Source organism: Cajanus cajan, chromosome 2, assembly GCF_000230855.2.
Source record: "Cajanus cajan strain Asha chromosome 2, NIPB_CcT2T_4, whole genome shotgun sequence".
NCBI classification, from domain to species: domain Eukaryota; kingdom Viridiplantae; phylum Streptophyta; class Magnoliopsida; order Fabales; family Fabaceae; genus Cajanus; species Cajanus cajan.
Window position 1 is genome coordinate 19,729,420 of NC_138518.1, and position 25,340 is coordinate 19,754,759.

General features: G+C 38.2%; 3 protein-coding genes across 8 annotated transcripts; all 3 read left to right on the top strand.

Moving 5' to 3' along the window:
* The first annotated feature begins 6,902 nt into the window (after positions 1-6,902).
* Positions 6,903-11,137, top strand: LOC145954203 (uncharacterized). The gene is made up of 2 exons (XM_083068016.1): positions 6,903-10,880; positions 11,007-11,137. Exon 1 carries the CDS (start codon positions 7,707-7,709, stop codon positions 10,875-10,877), a length of 3,171 nt encoding a protein of 1,056 aa, XP_082924142.1. The 5' UTR covers positions 6,903-7,706; the 3' UTR covers positions 10,878-10,880; positions 11,007-11,137.
* LOC145954805 (uncharacterized) lies at positions 11,011-12,544 on the top strand. Its single transcript, XM_083069493.1, has 5 exons — positions 11,011-11,268; positions 11,342-11,545; positions 11,628-11,864; positions 11,947-12,488; positions 12,526-12,544. The coding sequence occupies exons 1-5, from the start codon at positions 11,011-11,013 to the stop codon at positions 12,542-12,544; spliced, it is 1,260 nt and encodes a 419-aa protein (XP_082925619.1).
* LOC145954204 (uncharacterized) lies at positions 12,490-16,195 on the top strand. Of its 6 annotated transcripts, none has more exons than XM_083068018.1 (5): positions 12,490-12,588; positions 12,661-13,336; positions 13,416-13,488; positions 13,569-13,664; positions 13,751-16,195. In XM_083068018.1, the coding sequence occupies exons 2-5, from the start codon at positions 13,248-13,250 to the stop codon at positions 13,838-13,840; spliced, it is 348 nt and encodes a 115-aa protein (XP_082924144.1). In that variant the 5' UTR covers positions 12,490-12,588; positions 12,661-13,247; the 3' UTR covers positions 13,841-16,195. The 6 variants fall into 6 exon arrangements, 2 of the variants coding, with proteins under 2 accessions (XP_082924144.1, XP_082924143.1); XR_014431366.1 differs by having other exon boundaries at positions 12,496-12,588; positions 12,661-12,923; positions 12,997-13,336; positions 13,569-16,195; XR_014431363.1 differs by having other exon boundaries at positions 12,496-12,588; positions 12,661-12,923; positions 12,997-13,664.
* Positions 16,196-25,340: the final 9,145 nt, after the last annotated feature.

Sequence of the window (25,340 nt, forward strand, 5' to 3'; positions counted from 1 at the left end):
CAGGAAATCCATTAAGGGGGCTGCGCAAAAATTAGGGCAAAACTCGCTAGGTAACAAAGAGGGAAACCTAGCCAAAAGTTAGGGTTCAAAAATAAAAGTCCTCTAAGAATGCCACAAAGACAGCAATCTAAGAGCAACATCCTGAGCTGAAAAATGAAAGGCATTTCTAAAAGATCATTTAATCAAAACACAATCCCAAGTCATCACTTAACTTTCAAGAAAATAATAAGCTAACGCGGAAAATGGTTTCCCCATTTTGAATGTGTTTGTTCATCATCCTAAACACCAACCTACCTTGGCCAACCCTTCTTCTAAAACCATTTTTGAAAAACTTTTCTAAACAAACCCTTTGCAAAAAATATACCTCCCTTTCTTTCTCTTCTCTTGACCTACATGACATTAAGATAGTATTTAAAGATGCACAAAGTATGCATAGTGAAAAATCACAGAGAAATGTTAGAGTTGTCCTAGAATACAGTCTAGGAACACTTAATCTAATAAGCTAACAAATCATATCCCGCACAGGCTAAGGATGGCCTAATGTACAAACCTCAAGTTCAAACAAGAATAATCGACAAAGATGGATTCGACATGGTTGAAGGATAATGATCCACACCAATGATTAATGTGCATATATTAATTTCTTGAAAGTAAAACTAATTTGTATTTTTAAGCATTAGCGTAGAAACATCATTACATAGCATGCATATGACACAAGTATGCATAGAAGGGTAATAATTTTGAAAAAAATAAAAATAAAAAATCAATTCATTCCTGCTTTGCATCCCTATATTCTTTGTTTGTGTCTACTTGTTATGGGAATCATCAGGCTGAAGCACCCATAAACAGCAGGAAGCTCAATACTCGAACAAGGCCTTAATAGTTGAAACCATATCAAAAAGAAGGCATCAAAAGCCTAGCCCATCAGGGGCACTCCTTACAAGTGGTTCCGTGTAGCCACCAAACAAAGAAATACACGTTAACAATAAGACAGAGCAGAACCTACCAAGGAGGAATAAGCGAGCCTACAAGTATGAAAAGGCCACCAAGCTTCATTTTGCCTTCAACTGAGCTTCATGTTGTCTTTGGCTAAATCAAGAATGATTCAAGAGAATGCTAAAACCAGGAACGCATTATAGAATACCAAAGCTAGGAGTGGTTTCAAAATAATACTCATCAAGTAAACACTCCATCAAGCACCGTCATCAGGGAGAATGTATCTTTTTGCCATTAGCGATTAAATAGAAAAGGCAAACGATTTAGAAAAATGGCAAGCTTCATACATGTTGAAAAGGACGAAGCATTCAAAAAAGCAAAAAATAGCAAGAAAAAGGCAAGCTTCAGACATGTTGAAAAGCCGAAGCTAAGGAAATAAAAATTCAGAAATGCACCAACCAAAAAACCCCAACCAAACCATCTAAGACTAACAGTCGTTTAGGCTACAAGATATCAAAGATCCAAATAAGGGGCTGTAGACACCCAATTTCATCCGGGGGCATACAAACAAGGAAATGGACCTCTGTTATGAAGGGAAAGAGCTCCCAAAGCATGCAAACAACAGGACAGGACATCAGAAGGCCTAAAGCCCAAATAAATTGGTTTTAGTGGCCTGAAACGGGCTGTTCCAAAATCAGAACGAGCCGTTCCAAGCCACAATAAAGGCCTAAAAATCTAGTCTGGAACGGGCCGTTCCAAACCAGGTAAAAGGCCTAAAAATCTTAGGCTGGAACGGGCTCCTAAACCAGAACGGGCCGTTCCAAACTGCTAAATAGCCTAAAAAACCTAGTTTGGAACGGTCCATTCTAGCAATGCATTTTTGTGTTAATCTCAACCCCAGAATGGGCCGTTCTGGTTTCAGAACAGGTCGTTCCAGGGCAAGAATTTAACATATAACGTTCAGATCCTGAATGGGTCGTTCAGAATTTGGAACGGGCCGTTCTAGCACCCTTCTGATGCCTATAAATAGACAGCTTGGGCACAGTTCTCAAGGCCTCAAAAATTTCGTCCAAGACTCCTTAGAGCTTGAAATTTCTCTTTCTCTCTCCTATTGTATTTCTTGAGTTTTGTGAGACATATTGTAGTGTGAAAGGTTGTCGCAAAGCACCTAAAATCTCCATAGTTGAAGATCTAATAAAGCTTGTTACAAGGTATTACTCATCAATCTCTTGTTCTATCTTTCTCTTCTTTTATTTCATATATTATAATAAACGCAATCATGTAGATATCTTAGGGTTCATCGTGTAATTTAATTTTCATGTAAATAATCATTAATAAAGGGGATTAAATATTTAAACTATTAATTCTTATTACATTATCTTCATCATAGGATACCGATTTAGGGCATTGTAGGGGTGCTTAATACCTTCCCTACATGTAACCGACCCCCGAACCCAATTCTGATTATCAAGGTCATTATTGGACTTCTAAAAACCTTTTCTTTTTCCAATGTTTTGAGTAAAACATTGGTGGCGACTCCATGAACCTATTTTCAAAACCATTAATTAAGGATTAGTCTGATGTCCGGGCATTCCTTAATTGATGAGATTTTTAAAAGGATGTCTAAACCATAGGTCACAAGATCGGAAATTTTTGGGTTGCGACAGATGGCGACTCCACTGGGAACGTTTAATGAGGGTCAGACCCATTTAATTGATGAAGTTAATAATATAAAAATAATAATTTAAATATTGTCCCCTTTACTTTGTTTGGTTTTATTATCTGTTTGTCTGTTTAAATTCTACATCTGTTTGAATAAAAAATTATACACAAACCTTTGCACACAACAGTTCCCCCTACACCCGGGGGCATGAGGGAATTAAACATAGGGAGTGGTTGACTTACGACCGGCCCAAGTTTGGCCTTGAAGCTTGCGAGCCTTGTCAGAAATCACACTCAAGGTGATAACCGGTTACTCTAGCCTGGAATACTATGACAGACCTTAGAGTTTGCCAGGTGACAGCGACAGAGATATTGGGTCCCTATAATGGGGGCACCTTGGGGGCCTTAAGACCAGTGAGATTAGAACTATCCTATACAACGCACTTTTCTTAACAGGGATCACAAACCAAGGATTTGAACGTGACTATTCGTGGGTTACTTTGTATGAGCATATGTTTGTTGCATTTTGTTTATTCAAACCATTCATTTATTTTTTATAATTCCCCCAAGGTAAAGAAAAACATAAAATTAAAATACATTATCATGAAGGAAAACCTAGTGTGAAAATAAGATCTGTGAGAAGCATACACCCCTTCTTTAAAAAAGGGGACATCATGCATTTTCCAAAAAAATAACAAAAAAAATCAAAAAATAAAATAAAAAGAGATATTCAAAAGGAGGGACATGCATACCATATACATTCCTAGGATTACTAGGAGATTTCCCACAAAGACTAATGAACTCCAATTAGTGTGACCTTTGTCACATCGTAAAAATTTACGAAAAGGGACATTATGATTTCATGTTCAAAGGAGTGGTTTCAAAGTCTTTGTTGAGAGACCTCCTTCATGCATCATCATTTAAATAAGCTTAATAGGAAATTATTTTATCCCTCAAAGGTGGCTTTTCAACACTCCATACTCATGAACGCTTAGGGTGGAAGAGTCATGGAAGATTTACAAGAAGGAATTCGTGTACTTTTTAAGGAGTTCATACAGCTCAAACAACAAATGGCTAAGATGTTTGAGACCGTGACTAGAATGCAACACGACATCGACCATATTAGAGGTTATCTAGGTGCCCTAGAGGAGAGATTGAGAACCATTGAGGACCACAAATTTGGCGATAAAAATGCGATCGGGACCCACCTAATACAAGACATCCCATTCGGATATGAAACCATAGAGCCCCCACCGTTGGACAATGGTCTGTCAAAAGGGCTTTATGAAAAGAAGAGGGAAGAAGGGGTCCACGCTGTCATCTTTGCTCCAAAGAGTCGAGTTGCATCACAGGAAAAGCCTAGAGATGACAAGGTAGTAGACAAAATTCCCATCACATATGCAGAGCTACTACCCCAACTCTTGGAGGCCTCGATGTTAGTACGACTTCCTCCAACAAAGAAGATGGACCCTCCTTACCCATCGTGGTACAAGCCTGAGGAAAGGTGCAACTATCATTCTGACTCTCCAGGGCACTCCGTGGAGCGATGCAAGGCCCTACGATTTCGTGTGCAAGGACTTAGAGAGGCCGGTTGGTCAAAATTTGACACCAACACACCCAACATCAACAAATACCCATTGCACAAGCACGATAAGAAGTGACCTTGGAATGCAATGTTGAAAGGCCATTGGGGTGTAGACCCCTAAAATTGTCCGGGTCAGAAATAAAGCTCAAAGACTCTCAAAGACCGAAGGAAAGTCAGCCGGAAGGACTCCTGGAAGACCCTAGGATGATTCTTTGTAGGTCTAGAAGTCTTAGAGTAGCTTAGAATAAGGGTGTGCGAGGATTGGAGCTCAATACACCCTCCCAGAGGTTCAGTACGACCGTACTGAGCCATTTGAACTGCAATACGGCCGTAGTGAACTCAATACGGCCGTACTGAAGTTTTTGAACTTCAGTACGACCGTACCAAATTCAATATGGCCGTACTGTAGTTCAAAATGGCTCAGTACGGGCCGTATCAAATTTAATACGGCCGTACTGTAGTTCAAAAACCCAGTACGGGCCGTATTGACCTCCCAGGCCGTATTGCGCCTCAATCCTATAAATAGGACGTCATTTGCACATCCTCCCACACTTTTGACACACGTTTGGACCCTCTTGCTGAGGATTCTTGGGTTTTTGAGCTATTCTCTGCCCTAGGAACCTCTCTGAGAGCCAACCCGACTAAGTTCTTGAGTCATGAGCCTTGAAGCTTGAGACTCGAACAAGTCGAAGGGAAATCTCTTTGATTTCCACAGTTAATATTTGTTCCAGGGAAAGGAGCGAGCGAGCGTGTAGTGGGAAGGAGCGCCAAAAAGCCTCCTAACTCTTTTTGAATATATAAAAGCACGCTTCAAAGGTTTCTTTCCAAGTCCTTTCTTTTACCGCTTTCATTTATCGCTTTTTGATTGTTGCATTGCACGCTTTCAACATGTAAATAGTTTACTTATAATCGTTTCTAATAAATAGGGGTAATTTAGTAACTTTACACTATTATTTATGAAATAATCCGTCATAGGGAACCCGAAAGGGGCGTTGTGGGGTGCTAACACCTTCCCCGCACGTAATCGACTCCCTTACCCAACTCTGGTTGTAATGGCCAAGTTGATTTGTGAAAATCAATTGCCTTATATCTTTTTCCAATGTTTTGAGTAAAACATTGGTGGCGACTCCAAGAACCCCTTTTTGCGAAAACCACTAATCCATGGAGGGTCCCGCTTGGGATTAACATGGATTGGTGAGAATCATTTAACAAAATTGTTAGCTCGATGAGGTCTCAGTTTGAGAATAAGTCGTTCTAACAATCCATCATTTTTCAAAACTTAAAAAGAGTCTGACCATCGTCGCGAATGCCAAGGTCCGTTTCGGCGGGTGGCGACATGGGGCAGGGTCTCCATTAAGTTTTGTTTTCTTTTTGCCCACAACTTTCGCCCAGGGTTGTGGGATCTCAAAATAAAGGCTTGTTTTTTTACATTCATCAATAATATACGTCATTTCCATAAATATCTTGTGTTTATTCTTTTCCCCCTCTTCCCACTTATTAAATTCTAAAATCAATCACAATAAAAAACAAACATGACCGAAGATAATAAAATTAATCAAAGCTTCGAACATCTACAACGCATTATCTGAGTCTAAGGTAGATAAGAAGATCACCTCCTCGAAACACACAAAAATAAGAAAGTGATCAGAAGAGTCTTACACAAGATTCTCATTGCATAAGAAGAGTCTTGCAAAAAAACAAATTTCGCTCAATTTGGCCAACAAAGGAAGCACAAATCTCGGCCCATGAAAGAACTCTCTCTCAACACTCGTAGGCTGGGCCAGCATCTTTCTCATTGGTGTACGGGATGGGGGGCAGTGTTAATCATCAAAGACGCTGGTCCTCCCAAACGTGGATGGCAGGAAATTTTTTCAAAGCAAAGAAGTGTTATGCCAAAAAAAATAATATGACTTTCAAAATACTGCTAGGATGAAAACCTACAAAGGGCATCATAGGCAAAAAATAAAAAAATAAAAGAAAAAAAATTGAAAGTTCCCGCTAGGACACGTCCTAGGAAAAAATTAGGGATCTAAAATGGATAAAAATAGCAAGTGATGATTCTCATAGTTGAAAGCTAAAAGGCGACTTGAACACTTCTACAAGGGGCCAAATTTTGTGAAGACTCTGCCTGAGACTCAGATATGTAGTTCAAGATAATTAGGAGAATGATTATAATAATTATCCAAGGAAATGTTTGTTTAAAAAAACTTAAACACTCACCTACCTCAACTACCCATTCATTCTAAATCATCTTTTTCTTTCCTTTCTATCTTGTCCAATCTTAATGATGTATATTGTTTATGGTTGTCAAAATTTAAACAAGTACAAAAAAAATAGAAACAAAAAAATGAAAATGACCCGCTGGGATGAAAACCCATAAAGGGCGTCCTAGGCAAAAATTAGGGCAAATGAAAAAAGCAAAAAAAATACCTGCTAGGATATACCCTAGGCAAAAATTAGGGTTTTTAAATAAAAAGAAAAAAAAGAGCCCCAAGATGACTCAATACACCAAACGGCCAATATGACTAATGTTGCACATCAATCAAAGCAATCCATTCGTGGGAAAGAGAAAAGAAAAGCCACCATCTAAAAAAGGGGGAAACAAAAATATGCATCGCATTCATCTAAAATAAAAAGCCACTAGTGCAAAAAAGGGTATTTACGTCACCCAATTTACGTCGCAAACCACAAACACCGACGTTGTAAAAATGCGGGTGGCAGTTTCGTAAATAAGTGGAGACTAATTTACGTCGGACCTCTCTTAGACCGACGTAAATTAGGTAATTTACGTCGGGTACCTCCAATCCGACGTTAATTTACGTCGGGTACCACTATTCCGACGTAAATTTACGTCGGTTCCCTGTAGTCCGACGTAAATTTACGTCGGTCCCACCCAAATCCGACGTAAATTTACGTCGGAGTTCAACAAGGGCGACGTAAATTTACGTCGGCGACGCCTTATCCGACGTAATAGTTCTCCTATATTGCCCCCAAGGTCCCATTTTCATTCCCGCGCTCACAGTTTATACGAAATCCTCTGAATTACTTGAGTCTCCCTCTGCGTTTACGGCTACATTCAACGTATCCAAGTTTGTAAGTGTCAGCACGTTGGTCGTTTGAGGTTAGTTTGTTGTCCCCGTAATTTATTTGTTTTTTTTTTGCTATTTGTTCCTCTGGAACGGGCCGTTCTGCAAGGAGAACGGGCCGTTCTCCTTGCAGAACGGGCCGTTCTCCTTGCAGAACGGGCCGTTCTCCTTGCAGAACGGGCCGTTCTCCTTGCAGAACGGGCCGTTCTCCTTGCAGAACGGGTCGTTCTGCAAGCAGTACGGGTCGTACCGCATGGAGAACGGCCCGTTCTGCTGGAATTTTTTTAGTTGTAATTTGTTGATCTGGAACGTCCCGTTCTAGTTTCAGTACGGCCGTTCCAGATGCATTAAAGAAGAGACTTTTTTAGGGTTGTAGTTTAGGTTAAAAAAATTATGAATAACTGAGTCAATAGTTAATTTGTGTTAATATATAGATAATGAATCGAAGTTGGATGAATGCAAGTCGCATTAGTCAAGAGTACAGAAATGGAGTTGAAGAGTTCTTACAATTTGCAAGAGAAAATGGGAAACCCATCAAAGGGGCATATTATTGTCCATGTGTTCGATGTTTGAATCAGATACGTCAAGAAGTTGGAGAAATACGTGATCACCTGTTTATATATGGTATTGTGAAGAGTTATACAGTATGGACATGGCACGGAGAAATATTAGACATTCCAACAATGTCAACAACTGAAAATTTTGAAGGGATGAACGATAACTTAGAAGAGATGATACGTGATGTTGGTGAAGAAAATTTTGAAAAAGCACATGTGTATGATACCTTAAAGTCTGATTTTGAGCAACCATTATACCCAGGATGCAGTATGTTTACAAGATTATCAGCAACTTTAAAATTGTTTAGTTTAAAAGCAAGAAATGGTTGGACTGATAAAAGTTTCACAGAATTGTTGGAGTTATTGAAGGAGATGCTTCCAGAAGATAACACGTTACCTAATCGCAACTATGAGGCAAAAAAGATACTATGTCCAATGGGTTTGGAGTATAAGAAGATACACGCGTGCCCTAATGATTGCATATTATATACAAATGATTTTGCTACACTGAAAGTGTGTCCCACATGTGGATTGTCGCGGTTCAAAAAGAAAACTGATGGAAGTAATGGTGAGGAAGAAATAGAGGGTCCCCCTGCTAAGGTCTTATGGTATTTGCCAATAATACCTAGGTTTAAAAGATTGTTTGCCATTAAAGAAGATGCAAAAAACCTCACATGGCATGAAAATGGTAGAAAATGTGACAACTTTCTTCGACATCCAGCTGATTCTCCGCAATGGAAGAGGATTGATGAAACATTTCCAGAATTTGGTGCAGAGTCAAGAAACTTGAGAATTGGTTTAGCTACAGATGGCATGAATCCTTATGGGAACTTAAGTAGTAAACACAGTTCATGGCCAGTTTTGTTGGTCATTTATAATTTGCCTCCTTGGCTATGCATGAAGAGAAAATATATTATGTTGTCTATGATGATATCAGGTCCCCGACAACCAGGAAATGACATAGATGTGTATCTTAGTCCATTGATTGATGACTTGAAAATGTTATGGGACACAGGAGTGGAGGTGTTTGATGCATATCGTGAAGAAAAATTTACCATGCGTGCAATGTTATTTTGCACAATAAATGATTTTCCAGCATATGGTAACCTGAGTGGGTATAGTGTGAAGGGTCATTATGCATGTCCTATATGTGAAGAAAACACAAGTTATACCCAATTGAAACATGGGCAAAAGACTGCGTACACTAGGCATCGTAAGTTTCTTGTTCGTAGTCATCCATACCGTAGATTGAAGAAAGCATTCAATGGAAGTCAAGAGGATGAAATTGCCTCGACACCGCGCAATGGTGAAGAAGTATATCAACGGGTGAAGAACATTAACATTGTGTTCGGAAAGACGCAAAAGAAGTCAACTGAGAGAAATATCTGGAAGAAACGATCAATATTCTTTAATCTTCCTTACTGGTGCAAGTTAGATGTTAGACACTGCATAGATGTGATGCATGTGGAGAAAAATGTTTGTGATAGTGTAATTGGGACATTGCTAAACATCAAAGGAAAGACTAAAGATGGAGTGAAAGCACGACAAGATTTGGTGGACATGGGTATACGTTATGAGTTGCATCCTCAGTCTATTGGAAGACGCACTTACTTGCCTCCAGCTTGTCATACTCTATCAAAGAAAGAAAAAAAAAGCTTTTGTGAGTGCTTAAGCAGTGTGAAAGTTCCACAAGGGTACTCCTCAAATGTTAAGAGTCTGGTGTCTATGCAAGATTTGAAGTTAATTGGTTTAAAGTCTCACGATTGTCATGTGTTAATGCAACAACTTTTGCCTGTGGCTATTCGTAACATTTTACCATCTTCTGTTAGAGTTGCTATTACTCGATTGTGTTTATTCTTCAATGCCATTTGCAACAAAGTAATTGACCCTATAAAGTTAGATGAGTTAGAAAATGAAGCAATCACAATCTTGTGTCAATTGGAAATGTATTTTCCACCTTCATTTTTTGATATCATGGTGCATTTGATAGTTCATTTGGTTAGGGAGATTCGATTGTGTGGCCCAGTTTATCTTAGATGGATGTACCCTGTTGAGAGATATATGAAGATCTTAAAAGGATATGTCAAGAATCAATACCGCCCAGAAGCCTCTATTGTGGAGAGGTACATTGCAGAAGAAGCCATTGAGTTTTGTTCTGGGTACATGTCGAAATCAGAACCAATAGGAATTCCCAAGACTCGACATGATGGGAAACAATTTGGTAAGGGTAGTCGAAGTTTAAAGATTAGAACTGTGAGTCGAACAGAAGTTGACCAAGCACATTTGTACATATTGAACAACACTGATGAAGTAATTCCTTACATATCAGAACACATAGATGAAATCAAGATAGCACACCCTCGGATGACTGAGAAATGGGTATTGAATGAACATAACAAGAGTTTTTTAGCTTGGTTTAAGAAAAAGGTTTATGGTGAGGTTAATGCTTCTGATACACTTTTGAGACTCGCGCGTGGGCCTAACAATGATGTCATTACATTTGGTGGGTATGACATTAACAAATATTGTTTCTATACAAAAACAGAAGATGACAAAAGTAGAGTACAAAATAGTGGGGTTACAATTCAGGCTGAGGCTGTGCACTTTGCTAGTTCAAAAGATAAAAATCCCATTACAGCATCCATGAGTTATTTCGGAGTCATAGAAGACATATGGGAAATTGATTATGTTACGTTTAGAGTGCCTGTGTTCAAGTGTAAATGGGTTGATGGCAATACAGGTGTGCGGACAGATGATTTAGGGTTTACTTTGGTTGATTTGAATAAGGTCGGCTATAAGGATGAACCTTTTATTATGGCATATCAAGCAAGACAAATTTTTTATGTAAATGATCCATGTAATGAGAAATGGTCAGTGGTCCTCGAAGGAAGAACCATGCATGGAACTCACGAAGATGAGTCTCTAGATATGCATGAGACACCGTCTTTTTCAAGCAGATCATTTGGTCCTATTGCGGACAATGAAATGGACGAAATACATGCTATTCGAAGTGATCATGCTGAAGGAATATGGGAAAACATTCCAACCTAATAGGTTTCTGTTTATGTATTATTTGTTTTTTTATTAGTTATTTTGTTGCTATATTGTTATTATCTTTTTTACTTTATTTGTCTATTCAATTAATTCATTGTTTTAATAATGACAGTTTAATTTTTTCAGGATTATGGAGGATTCTGGGTCTGGCAGTGGAAGGAGGGAAGGTAGATCTGTCACTCGATTGTCTGGGTTGACAGCTGGGCGCATTGCCAAGGAGAGGACATCGGTTGAGGTGGATCCTCGTTCTGGCAAGGCATCAGGCCCAAATGCTGCCAAGTTTAAGAGCTATTTGGGAGTCCTAGCTCGACGACATGTTTCTATTATCATTCCATCATGGGATGACGTTCAGGAGGTTGACAAGAACCTCATGTGGCAGGATATTCAGGTATATACTTTCACATCCTTTCAATATTATATAACTTAAATACATTATTTATTATTTGTTGTTATTTTCATAGCAAAATTTTGACATTCCCAACACTGAGGGCATGAGGAGGAAGATGTTATCTGCCCTTGCCAGCAGGTGGAGAGACTTCAAGACTTTCTTGACACGGGAGTATGTATTTGGAGAGCGCCAAAATGAGACTCCCTGTCTAAAGTACCAGATCACTGATGAGGAGTGGATGCAATTTTGTGCCACTCGATTGGACCCTTCGTGGCAGGTTAGTTATCGATAACTTTTACATTGACACAAATACTTAAGGTATATTTTAATTTATCTCATTTTTTTTTGTATTATTGCAGGCTAAAAGAATAGTTGCCCAAGAACGACAAGCCAAGAATGATGCACCCCATCTATTGTCAAGAGGGGGATATGAAAGAAAAAAAAAGCAAATGAAGAAGGCTAGGGCACAGGCAGCAGGGGTTGAGGATGCTGACCGTGTGGAGTCACCTCCCCGCCATGAGATGTGGATAGCAGCCCGGACAAAACCAGATGGGCAAATGACTTCTGAGTCTGCAAGGGTCATTGCTAATAAAATAGTAAGTAAAAATATACAAATTAAGACTCTTCATTTCAACTCATTTAATTCATAAGATTTTTTAATCTTCCTTATTGTTGCAGGAGGATTTAGTTGAGCAGAGCACCCAAGGCTCATTTGTTTCCGATGGTCGGAATGATATCCTCACAACGGCCATAGGAAAGCCAGAGCACGGAGGTCGTGTGCGTGGTGTTGGTGGTTCTTGGAGCCACCGAGATTTCTTTGGTGGCCGATCATCGAGGCGCACTGTCGACTCTTGCAGTCAAGAGGTTATACAGAAATTGGAGCAGAGATTGGAGATGCAGTTTGAAGAGAAACTAAAGAATATTGAAAAACAGTTTGAAGAGAAGTTTGAACTTTTGGCTCGTTCTCAGCAACAAACTGCAGTTGCTCATGATGGTGTTCGAGTCAGCACTAAAGGGAGTTGTGCTGCTCCAAATTTCTCAGGGGAACATGCTCACACTGATGTACCAAACCAGTGCGAGTTATATGTTGAGGATGACCCCCCACGGTTAGTGGCTATTGGCCGAGTATTTGAGGGTGGCTCAACCATCCATGGTGTCCCTCTACAGCCAGACTGGACACGGGTTGTGGTTGACCAAGTTCAAGATGCTGCTGCTCCAATGCCTTTGCCCAATACAGAGGTTCAACTAGTGGGGCAGGCAACCGGCACATTCTTAGCTTGGCCAAAATGTTTGGTCATGCCGCTTTCAGCACGGGCAAAGGTAATTATATTATTGCTCTTTTAGATTCTTATAATTCTATTATTGTTTAACTAATTTTCATTATTTCTTTAGGATTTTATCGATCGTGGTAAGGAGGTCATGAGAGAACCTCATGTTCATGATGCTAATATCGCAGAAGCTGAGGATGATCCCATATCTAAGCTTCTAATCAAATTACCACGATTAAAGAAGCAACCAATTCAATTGCAGTGGGACATTAGAGTTTTTGGAGTTGATAGCTCTGATGTTCCACTATACATATCTCTGCCTGATGCATTAGAGATTGTTGGGGGAACCTCCATGTTAAATATATCTATCATACAGTTGTGGGCCATGTAAGTCATATTTTCTTTTATGAGTCTAAATTTACAATAATTACATTTAACTTATAATAATTATTTGTGTTAGGTACATGGACAAATTGAGTGTGGAGCAAGCACAAGCAGAAGTATATGGATTTATTGAGCCTCAATCCATCCAAAAATCAGGAAACACTCAGGTCCAGATCCAACAATATATGCAAACATGGATGAGTGACTCAAGAAGACATATATACATGGCTCCATACATTGACGGGTTAGTTTTTTAATTGATTTTTTAATCATGGTAATTTTTTAACTGATTTGTTTGTCATACAATGTAGGTCTCATTGGCAGTTAATGGTAATCATTCCTAAGGAATATACCGTGGTGTGGTTTTGTTCACTTCATCGAAAACCAAGCCAGGAAATTAAAAGCCAATTACATGGGTAACTAAATTTTTTCATTATGTTTTAACACTGTAATTATATATATTGGCTAACATTTATTTTTATTTCAATTAATTAGAATCGTGTCTGGAGCTAATATATTAAGTGGAAGAGCCAGATCATCAAAGTCATTGCATTTCATATACCCTAAGGTTAGCAAATTAATTCATACAGTCAATAATATTTAAATTTATTGACTTTGGAATTAATAGTTATTTGTTTCTCATTTTAGTGTAATAAGCAACAAGACTCGTTTGAATGTGGCTATTACATCATGTATTGGATGAAAGCCATAGTTTCTGCGGGTATTATTGATTCTTGGGCGCAGGTAATTCATATCAAAATTTATTTAACTATATTTACCTTTAGAATAATTAACATTGCATATTAATGACACTTAAATTACCCTTTCAGGTCTTTCAAGATCCATCTCCATTGCCCGAAGATGAGATGCTCAAGATAAGAGAACAATGGGCAACTTTTTTTCTAAGTTTAGTTAGTTAGATATTATGTTTATAGTTTGATAGTTAGTTATTTAGATAGCATTGACAAACATGTTTTATAGCTTTTTTAGGATAATAGGATTTACATTGTCATAATTTATGTTTTTTAAGATTTATATATTATTTTCTTTTTGTCATTCAATTTTGAAATACAATTTGAATTTCTATTCTGGACTGCCTGGTTTAGATTTGGTATTCTGGATTATATTTATATGCAGGTGTTGGGTATATCAATTTACAAACGTTTTTAAAAAAAAAACTGCCACAATTTACGTCGGACATGGCGTTGTCCGACGTAAATTTACGTCGGGCCTTGCAATGACCGACGTAAATTTACGTCGGACAAGGCCACGTCCGACGTAAATTTGTGGCACGATTTTGACCCTTTTTACGTCGGTCTGCAAAAATTTCCCGACGTAAATTTACGTCGTCTTCCAGTGGCGACGTAAATTTACGACTCCCGTATTAACGTCGGACCCTTTTCCGACGTAAAAGGGTCAAAATACACGACGTAAAACACCCTTTGTGTACTAGTGAGCATCTCACACACTTAGAAAATTTTCTTTATCAAAGGGGAATTATTCAAAATATGCAATAACTACCATCATGAATAAATAAGCATTCAACATCTTTTTGCATCTCAACAAGAAAATCCAAAAAGGGAAACATAAGTTCCGATTGATATCATCTCAACAAGAGGCAAAAGCAGCCCAAACTAGCGGCATCAACAATCATCAATCAGGAAAGCATAAACAATCAGTCATCAACAAATCGAAGGGACTCCACAACAGATGCCTAGAGAGGCATCACAATACTCACATGGCAAGGGCAGCACCAGAATCTCTGTCACCCATCTACTCCTTTGCCCATTAGCACAAGGGCACCACCTACCAGTAATCCTCGCCTTCATCAGACGTCCTCCCCAAAGAAAAGGGGCAATCACATCATCATCACCAGTAGGTAGCCTAGAGAGGTGATGGAGGACCATCCTTGGTACTTCATGTGAGACCCATCACATGGTTCATGGCTAGGAGAATGGGGAGATACCATGTATGGATCCATCTCCTAGGCCCAATTTGAGTAGTATAGAATTTTATTGTTTTATTCCAATTTTACCCTTGTACTTTCGGGTATTTTAGTCATAGAATTTATTTTACTTGTATTTCCAATTTTACCCTTGTATTTTGGGGTATCTTAGTCATAGGATTTATTTTCTTTTGTATTTCCCGTTTTACCCTTGTATTATGGGGTGCTCTAGATGATTAGGGTTTTAATTTTGGGCTAGGGTTTTAAATTAGGAGGTGACACATTTTTTGGTGTTCTGGACCTATTTATGGTGTTAGAAAGGCTTAGGCCCAAGTGGAGGGCAAAGGTTGCATGGTCTTATCATGCACCTAGATATAGTCAATCTAAACCCAAAGATTTCATCCTTGGGAACCAAGTTGTATCTAGGGTTAATTTGCATTTCATTTGGAATGCATTTGCCTTGTGAATTTCGGCCATGCATTCTCCAAATGCAACCCTAGATGCCTCTCACTCCTATAAATATCCAATGCACCACACCTTGTAAATACTTTGGATTATATGATATTAAGTGAGCATTATTTGCCTCAACATCTCTTCCTTAGTCTCTAGGTTAACTTCAGCTAACCCCCTTCATTCTCCATCCTTGGAGAGTGAAACCCTAGAGTGGCCTCCACCATCACTTGGAGTGAGCCAACCTTTTGAGCATCCATACACCTCACCTTCACCCCTCATCACCTTACGTCCAAAACCATCTTTCACCCTCACATCCACATATCATTTTCCCTTTGGTGAACCTAGATCATGGGCAAGGTGACTCTATTCATTACATCACTATCAACCATGGAAGGGAGGTCTCCATCAAGTGGTATCTAGAGCCAAGGTTCATCAAGGGTAACCTCTAGCTTTGTGTCTTCCATTCGGTCTTTGTCTTTCTTTGTGTGTGGTCGAATGCTTTGTGGTTCATATTTTGTATCTTGTGAACCTTCCTTGAACATCTTTAGGTTTCCTTGATTAGGTGATATCCATGTATTCCATTTTTAGGTTGAATCTCATATTAACATGATAAACATGCTTTTTGATTTTTGAATCTTTTAAGTTTTGTCAAGTCTTGTTTCCTATATTTTGTCAAAAAAAAAAAACTCCATGTATGTATGCCAAACACTTTGCATGAATGCATAAATAAAAAAAATACCATGATTCATAACATAAGTGGGCATGACATATAGAAGCTTTCTAGGAGTCATTCATGCATGCTATTTAGTCCTAGCATGTTCCTTGTATTTTCTTTTGAGTTTCCATGTGTAAAATGCTTCCTTGCACATGCATTTAAATTGATGCCCACTTTTTCCTTGCATTTCCACTTGTTATGGTCTATATTTGATGATTGATAATCCTAAAAGAATCTAAGAGGTGTGCTGGAAATTTAGTACAAAACATGTCCTAAATAGTACAAAACCAATTCCACTAAAAAGATTCCCTAAAACCCTCTAAGAACACGCCACTTGTCTCCTTTCTCTTTCTCCTAAATTTGACCTAATTTTCCCATCCACAAGTGCAAAACCTAAGCAACAAATGGGATGAACATTAAAGAAAATAAATTGGACCCAAGGAATATAAAAAAATTGACGTGAAAAGAAAAGGAAGAAAAGAAAGAACAAAAACAAATTGACCAAAAAGGACTTGTTGCTAGACTTGTGGACTTGGACCTCTACCTATGCATTTGGGAGTTTGACTTAAGACCTTTTTGAACCTATTTTGAGACCTTAAGAGTGGATGGACCGAATCATATAAAAGACTTAACCAAGTGGACTAAACACTAATCCATTCTAGTGTCATTCTAGGATTACTCTTTTGTGTGCTTCCTTTTTAATTGTGTCTTAATTTTAGTTTGTCTTTTCTTTGGCCTCTTTTGTTTTGTCTCAATAAATTCTCTCTAAGTTTAACCTTTCCTAATTGTGCTTTTTCAGTTTTTATTTCTTGGACTCTTGCTCTTTGGGTTGGTTTCATTTTGAATGTAGGTGAAGAACCTATCTAGCAAACTAGCAAACCTTTGGTGGATTTGAGTGGAGGAGTGAACCGAATCCAAACCTAGTCTTTGGAGGGCTTTCCACTACACAAAAGGAGTGTTTAAACACTTGGAGAGGACTAACAAAGTTTTCTCATTGTGAAGGAACCCAATTGGAGGAGTTGAAGACCTAAATTTTTGTCTTTACATTTTTTTTACTTGATTTCTTTTGGGCCACTTGTATTTGGGCCTTATTCCTTTATCTTGGTTTGTAATTGGCCATTTCTAAACCTCTTCACTTTGGTTTTAGTTCGTGTAGTTTAAGGTGATTTGAAAACCTTCACCTAGAACTTCGACTAGTATATGCTTTAAGTGCTTTCTTTTTGCATGTTTTAAAGCTTTTGGTAGTATAGATGCTTAGGATTTTATCTTTGTTTTGCCTCAATTCCGTTTAGAAGGCTTGTTTTTTCCTACTAGGGGGAACGTGCACACACACACTTTATTGTTGTGCCAAATTGTTTTGTGAGAAAAGTGGAGAAGACTTAGTGATTTTTACTTGATAAGGCTTGGTTTTTAAGTGATTCCTTGTAGTCCACCTCCCTTTGATCATTCACTTTGTACACTTAGGCCTTTTCCTACCTATCTTGCGCCTTGAAAAAACATTTGTGAAAACCTTTTTTTTTATCACTCACTCTTTGAGAAAATCTTTTCAAACCTTTTTGAAAAAAATAACTTTGTGAAAACCTTTTTGGATCAAAGATCAGTGATCATTCTAGTGTACATGGTCATAACTCATGTAGTTCTAGGTCTAGTGTTAGGGATGAACTTAGGCAACTAAAAGAGTACCTAAGAAAAAAAGAAAAGGAAAACATAAAAAGAGAGGAAGAGTTAAGAAGAAGAGAAAGAGAAAATGAAAAAAATAATGAAGAGATAAAAAGGTTGCTTGCTAGGCTAGTTGTGGGGGGGGGGAGGCTAGTGGTTCAAGACCAAAAGTCACTTCCCCTAAATCCTCAAAAGGCAAGGGGCATATGGTACCCTCAATTATTCATGAGGAGGAGGGGCATCATACCCCACCTCCAAGTGATATCCTCTATAGTAGTCATCACAATCATGATTACTATCAAAGATCCCCAAGGCAACGTAGACATAGGGAGTCTTCCAATAGGGAATCCAACATCACTCTTCCCGTATTGCATGGCAAAGAAAATGTTGAAACTTATTTGGATTGCGAAATGAAAGTAGAACAATTATTTTCTTGCCATGGAGTGAGTGAAGAGAGAAAGGTTTCTTTGACAACCCTTAGCTTCCAAGGGCATGCCATGTATTGGTGGACCTCCTTAGAAAAAGAAAGGAGAATAAATCATGAGCCCCCAATCCAATATTGGAATGAGCTCTGTAGTGCCTTAAGAAGAAGGCATATTCCTCCATACTATGACCGAGAGCTTATGGATAAGCTTCAAAGATTAAAACAAGGGTCCTCTAGTGTGGAAGAATATAGGCAATCTATGGAGTTGCTAATGATAAGTGCTGGGATTAGGGAGGAAGAGAGGACCACAATCTCTTGATTTCAAAGTGGTCTAAACCTTGAGATAAGAGACAAAGTTGAACTTTTTCCTTATAGAGATTTGAATGAACTTGTTCAACTTTTCTCAAGAGTGGAGCATCAACTTAAAAGAAAATCTTTTCAAAAAGACTTCACTCCCTCTTATTCCAAGAACTTTAAGAAGGAGGGCCACTTTTCCCTACCTTATCCCAAAGATGAAAAAGAAAAAGAAAAAAAAAGGAGAAAAAGAAAAATTGTCTTTTAAAGCACCTTCCAAAGAGTTTAAGTCAAGTGAAATCAAGTGCTTTAAGTGTCTTGGAAGAGGATGTAATATTCATTTTTTTTAAAAGGGGTATTTTTGTAATTTTCATTAATGGCATTTTCGCAATTTTATTAAAGTTAGAGGGGTAAATGGGTAACTTGGAACGGGCTGTTCCAAAATTGGAACGGGTCATTCCAAGCAATAAAAAGACTTTAAATTTTAAGTTGGGAACGAGTCCAGAACGGGTCGTTCCAACAAGTAGAACGGGCCGTTCTGATTTTGGAACGGGCCGTTCTGGAAGGAGCACGGGCCGTTCCGGAAGGAGAACGGGCCGTTCTGGATGAGTCTCGGAATGGGCCGTTCTGGTTTCGGAACGGGTCGTTCCAGTTCAAAATTTTATGTGGATTTTTCAGGCCCAGAACGGGCGCTCCGCTTTTGGAACGGGCCATTCCAGGTTAGGCAAGCAGAACTCTATAAATAGGGGGTTGGGGTGTTGGAAAAGCAGGATTGAGAGAGAGGGTCCTAGAGAGAGAAAGAGGAGAGAGAGAGAGAAAAAGGGAGAGGAGGGGAAAGAAAGGAAGAGGAATCTAGTAGAGGAGGTTCTGCCAGGGGAGAGAAAAGAGGAGGCAGAGGAGGAGATTCTGCCCGAGTTTCGGTTCTTGTTTAAGGAAGAGAAGGAGATTCTTCCCGAGTTTTGGTTCAGGTTTATCCAAGTAAGGGTAGTACTTATAAGACTTAATCTAGTATGTATGAGCATGATAAGGGTAGTATAACTTTTAATATGTTATGTTGTTTATATGAAGATTATCATTTGTTTAAGTTGATGGTTGTTTTAAGTGTTTAGTTATTTATGTTATTATATTGAATATTTTGGCTTGGTTATGGAAATTTTTGGTATGTAATTATGGAATATGCTATGTGTATGTGGTTTGGAAAAGTAAATAGGACTTAGAGGAGTAAGGTTATGGTATGGATTAGATCTCTTGGTGAGATCAGGATATAATCTTTGGAAAAATATGGAATTTGGGAATCCCACGGTGAGGATTCCAATATGGAACTTTTCCAAAGATTATATAATAAACCACTTCAGATGTTAGGTGGATTCTGAAGTACTCCTCTAAGTATTCTATTTGCTACCGGTATGGGTCTAGGCCGAGTCATACCGATGGATGAGGTGGTCCCACCAGGGTTACGTGACGACGTAATCCAACTGTATATTTTCCATGAGAGGTTAGGCGTGGGACATGGGTTGCTGACATGTTTCACCATATCAACACTTGGTTTGGATGGTGTTGAGGCGAACATTTGGTTTGGATGTGTTGGTTACATCATGGATTATACAGTGGTGTGACTTTGTTTTGGAGGTGGAATATGTATACATAAGGTGATGGAGTAGTTCCTTCCATGGATGATGATAGTGGTTGAAAGGAGACTCCTTGCCCTTGATCTAGGTTCACCAAGGGGTAGACAAAGGAAGGTTTTTGTGGGACAAAAGGGAGATTGATGGAATAACACTAAGGCCAAGAAGTCCAAGAGGTGATGTATTGAAGGAAGCAAAAGGAATGGGTTAGTGTTGAAAAAAAACCATAGGAGGAGTGAGGCCACTTTTGGACCATAGCTCCTAAGTTCTTATTAGCATAGCATTTATTTTTATTCCTATTTTTTCCCTTATCTTTGATTCCAAAATTACCCTTGTACTTTGGGGTATTTTAGTCATAGAATTTATTTTACTTGTATTTCCAATTTTACCCTTGTATTTTGGGGTGTTTAGGACTTAGAATTTATTTTCCCTTGTATTTCCCATTTTACCCTTGTATTATGGGGTGCTCTAGATGATTAGGGTTTTTAATTTTGGGCTAGGGTGTTAATTAGAGGGTGACACATTTTTGGTGCCTATTGGGTCTATTTTTGGTGTTAGAAAGGCTTAGGCCCAAGTGGAGGGCAAAGGTTGCATGGTCTTATCATGCACCTAGATATAGCCAATCTAAACCCAAAGATTCCATCCTTGGCTACCAAGTTGCATCTAGGGTTCATTTGCATTTCATTTGGAATGCATTTTCCTACTCCAAATGCAACCCTAGATGCCTCCCCTCCTATAAATACCCAATGCACCACACCTTGTAAATACTTTGGATATTGAATATAAAGAGAGCCTTTAGTGCCTTTATATCTTTCCTTAGTCACCCTTGGCTATTTTCGGCCAAACCCTACCATCTCCACCTTGAGAGAAACAACCCTAGAAGTGGCCTTCATCATCATGAAGTGAGCCAACCCTAGAGTACCATTCTCAAGCATTTCCTCAAACACCTTCTACCCAACCTTCATTTTCGTCCATTCCATCATCATCCACCCTAAAACCTTGGTCCACCTTTGAAGAACTTGATCCTTGGAGAAGGCGTCCTCCTCCTTGCTCATCATCTCATGTTCATGCAAGTAAGGATGCCATCAAGTGGTATCTAGAGCCTTGGTTCTTCAAGGGTAACTTTTCCATCTTTGGTATTTTCGGTCATGTCATTTGTGTCTCCTTGAATGTCTAAATTGTTGTGCATGATTGAGTCATCATCTTGTCATATGTCATGATTCTTATTCCTCCTTTTCATGTATTGATTCATGCCTCATCATTCTTTTGAATCATCTTGGTGCTTTAGGCTTCCTTGTTAGGGTTCCTACCATTTTTTCTTTAAAATTGAGTTGCTGGAAATTTTTGGGCCGCATGATATAATGATGTTTTTCATTTTATAATCCATATGGTTTTGTCATAAGCTTGTTTCCTTTGAACTACCTTGAAAGAAATTCCAAGTTTATATGTTTAGCCTTTGAAATGAACAAAAAATGACATGCATGCCACTTGTTTGATAAAATGGCCGTGAGTCCTTGATGTGCTTTAGAGAGTCAATCATGCATGCTAATTAGTTCTAGCATGTTCTACATTCCTAAAATATCATGTGTGATTAATTTCTTTGCACATACTTGCTTTAAAATTTTCGGCCACTTTGTGTATTCCTTGGTGCACTTAACATGCCTATGTATTGTTTGATGTTTTGAGTATGAAAATTCCTTTTATGTGCAAGTTCTTGTTGCTGGACATTGCACATTAAAAACCTTAAGAAGACACTCAAAACTTGTCTCTTTAAGCCATTGTAAGTTGCTAAAAGGATACTCCAAGGACTTACTCATCAAACTAACAAACACAAGTGTAAAACCCAAGCAAAGGAGAACTATAAAATTCAAAAAAAAAAAGAGAGTATTGGCTGGACTTTTGGACCTCAAAACCGTGACCTAGTCAAGTGTCAAAAGAAACAAAAGAAAAAAAATCAAAAGAATCAAAGACAAAAGAAAAAGGGAACCTTTGCTAGACTTGTGGAGTTTTGGACCAAATTTTCATACCTTGGCACTTGGAGTTATTCTTGGAATTTTGGACAATGCTTATTGACTTTATGAGACATTTAATCAAACACATTAAGTGCATTACTTTCTTTTAAGCCTATTTGATAAATTCTATTCTAGTGCCATTCTAGGACTTACTCTTTTGTGTGCTTGCCTTTTGTTAATGTGCCTTAATTTTAGTTTTTGAGTCTTTCTTTCTACTCTTAAGTTTGTCTCAACAAATCCACTTGAGTTTAGCATTTTTAATTGTGCCTTTTTAGTTTTCTTCCTTGGCCTCTTGTACTCTTGGGTTGTGTTTTCTTCTTGACCTAGGTGAGGAAAGCTTTTAAACACCACACACTTTCTTGGTGGATTGAGTGGAGGGGCTGTCCGATTTAAGTTCAAGGAACTTTGGAGGATCACACCAAATCAAAGAGTGCAAACACCATTGAAAGGCTAACCTTGGGTGTTCATTGTGAAGGGGTGGAGATTTGAAGACTTGGAGATTCAACAATTTCTTTTTCTTACTTGTTTCGTTCTTGTTTTATTTTTGGCCTTCTTGTATTTGGCCTTTGCTTTCTTCCATTTTGGGTTGTAATTGGCCATTTTAAACCTCTTCATTTTTTTTGGTAGTAATTTCATGTAGTTTGAAGGTGATTTGAAAACCTTCACCTAGGAAACCGACTAGCATATGCTTTAAGTCTTTCCTTTGCATGCTTTAAAGCTTTGGTAGTATATTTGCCTAGGACTTTACTTTGTTTATTTGTTTCGTTTAGAAGGCTTCATTTGCCTACTAGGGGGGCGTGCACAACACACACACTTAACTTTTGTGCAAAAAAAAAATTGTTTTGTTAGAAAAGTGTGAAAAGGCTTAGTAATTTTTACTTGAAAAGGCTTGGTTTTTAAGTGATTCTTAGTAGTCCACCTCCCTTGATAGTTCAATTTGTATACTTAGGCCTTTTCATACCAATCTTGCATCTTGAAAACCTTTTGTGAAAACCCTTTTATCACTCATTCTTTGTGAAAACCTTTTTCAAACCTTTTCGAAAACAACTTTGTGAAAACCTTTTTGATCAAAGATGAGTGATCATTCTAGTGTGCATGGTCATAACTCTTGTAGTACTAGGTCTAGTGTTAGGGATGAGCTTAGGCAACTCAAAGAGTACCTAAGAAAAAAAGAAGAGGAAAATATAAAAAGAGAGGAAGAATTGAGAAGAAAAGAAAAAGAGTTTGAAAGAAATAATGAGGAAATAAAACAACTACTTGCAAAATTAGTTGAGAGGAGAGAAACTAGTGGATCCCAACCTAGGATTGTTCCAACTAGATCTCAAAAAGGCAAAGAAGTTAGAGTTCCTAGGAGTATGCATGAGCAAGAAAATACAACAAGAGAGGAGGAACTTAGAAGGAAAGAAAAAGAAAAGAACATAGAAAAGAAAGAAAAAATTAAGAAAAGTATAGAGAAGGTTAAAGAGTGGTTAGAAAAAGAAAAACAACCAACACTCTTAGAGAAGAGTAAGGAGGATAATATTTCTTCCAAAGGGATTATGCTTAAAGAAAGTCATTTTACTATTGAAAATGATTTAAAAAAGACTTTCTTTATTCATCAAGACCTTAACTCTTTCTCTCACGTTGCCACTAGTCATGAAGTGGAGATTCAAAAACAAGTCCTTTTTAAAGAAAAAGAATCTCAACTTCAAGATTTAGTGAAGAAGAAGTGGACTTCACTTAGTACCACCTCTTGTGCTACTTCCTTGGTGGTGCCCAAGGTAGATGAGCCTTCTTTCTTTAAGACTCTTTCTACTTTAGTTTTCTTCATAAAGCACCCAACTTTTGGCTTGTATGGTTTGTTGGATACATCTCATGGTGTGGTATCTTCTATTTTTGATCTTGAAGGAAGTTCAAACTTATTTGAACTTAACTTGGATACTTCCTTACAAGACAAACTTAGATTATATGAGTTTCCTAGACTCCTCTTAACACATTTTTCTCATATGTATCTAACAAATAATGCAATACAAAGTTGTTTAGGTAATTTTTTAGTTAAGTTTTCTTTATTTTCTAATACATACCTAGGTCACTACATTGGGTACTTTCAACAAGATATTTTAGTTCTTAGGACTAGTGCTTTAATGTGCTATAGTTTTAGTCTTTTTAAATTTTTAGGTTTTAGTTATACACCTAGACTTCACCATGGGGAGGATCCTATCCTTAACATTAGAGAGTCTAGTCCTTTTAATTTAGACAATCTTTTTAGCATTTTTAGTAGAACTCCTCTTAGGATACACTTTCCATTTCTATCATATACTATTACCTCTAATGCTTATTTTTATGTTTTTGTTGGTCATGATGCCCACCATGAGGAACCTCTTGATTTGAGGTCAAATCCTTTTCAAGAGGGAGGGAATGATGGAATAACACTAAGGCCAAGAAGTCCAAGAGGTGATGTATTGAAGGAAGCAAAAGGAATGGGTTAGTGTTGAAAAAAAACCATAGGAGGAGTGAGGCCACTTTTGGACCTTAGCTCCTAAGTTCTTATTAGCATAGCATTTATTTTTATTCCTATTTTTTCCCTTATCTTTGATTCCAAAATTACCCTTGTACTTTGGGGTATTTTAGTCATAGAATTTATTTTACTTGTATTTCCAATTTTACCCTTGTATTTTGGGGTGTTTAGGACTTAGAATTTATTTTCCCTTGTATTTCCCATTTTACCCTTGTATTATGGGGTGCTCTAGATGATTAGGGTTTTTAATTTTGGGCTAGGGTGTTAATTAGAGGGTGACACATTTTTGGTGCCTATTGGGTCTATTTTTGGTGTTAGAAAGGCTTAGGCCCAAGTGGAGGGCAAAGGTTGCATGGTCTTATCATGCACCTAGATATAGCCAATCTAAACCCAAAGATTCCATCCTTGGCTACCAAGTTGCATCTAGGGTTCATTTGCATTTCATTTGGAATGCATTTGCCTACTCCAAATGCAACCCTAGATGCCTCCCCTCCTATAAATATCCAATGCACCACACCTTGTAAATACTTTGGATATTGAATATAAAGAGAGCCTTTAGTGCCTTTATATCTTTCCTTAGTCACCCTTGGCTATTTTCGGCCAAACCCTACCATCTCCACCTTGAGAGAAACAACCCTAGAAGTGGCCTTCATCATCATGAAGTGAGCCAACCCTAGAGTACCATTCTCAAGCATTTCCTCAAACACCTTCTACCCAACCTTCATTTTCGTCCATTCCATCATCATCCACCCTAAAACCTTGGTCCACCTTTGAAGAACTTGATCCTTGGAGAAGG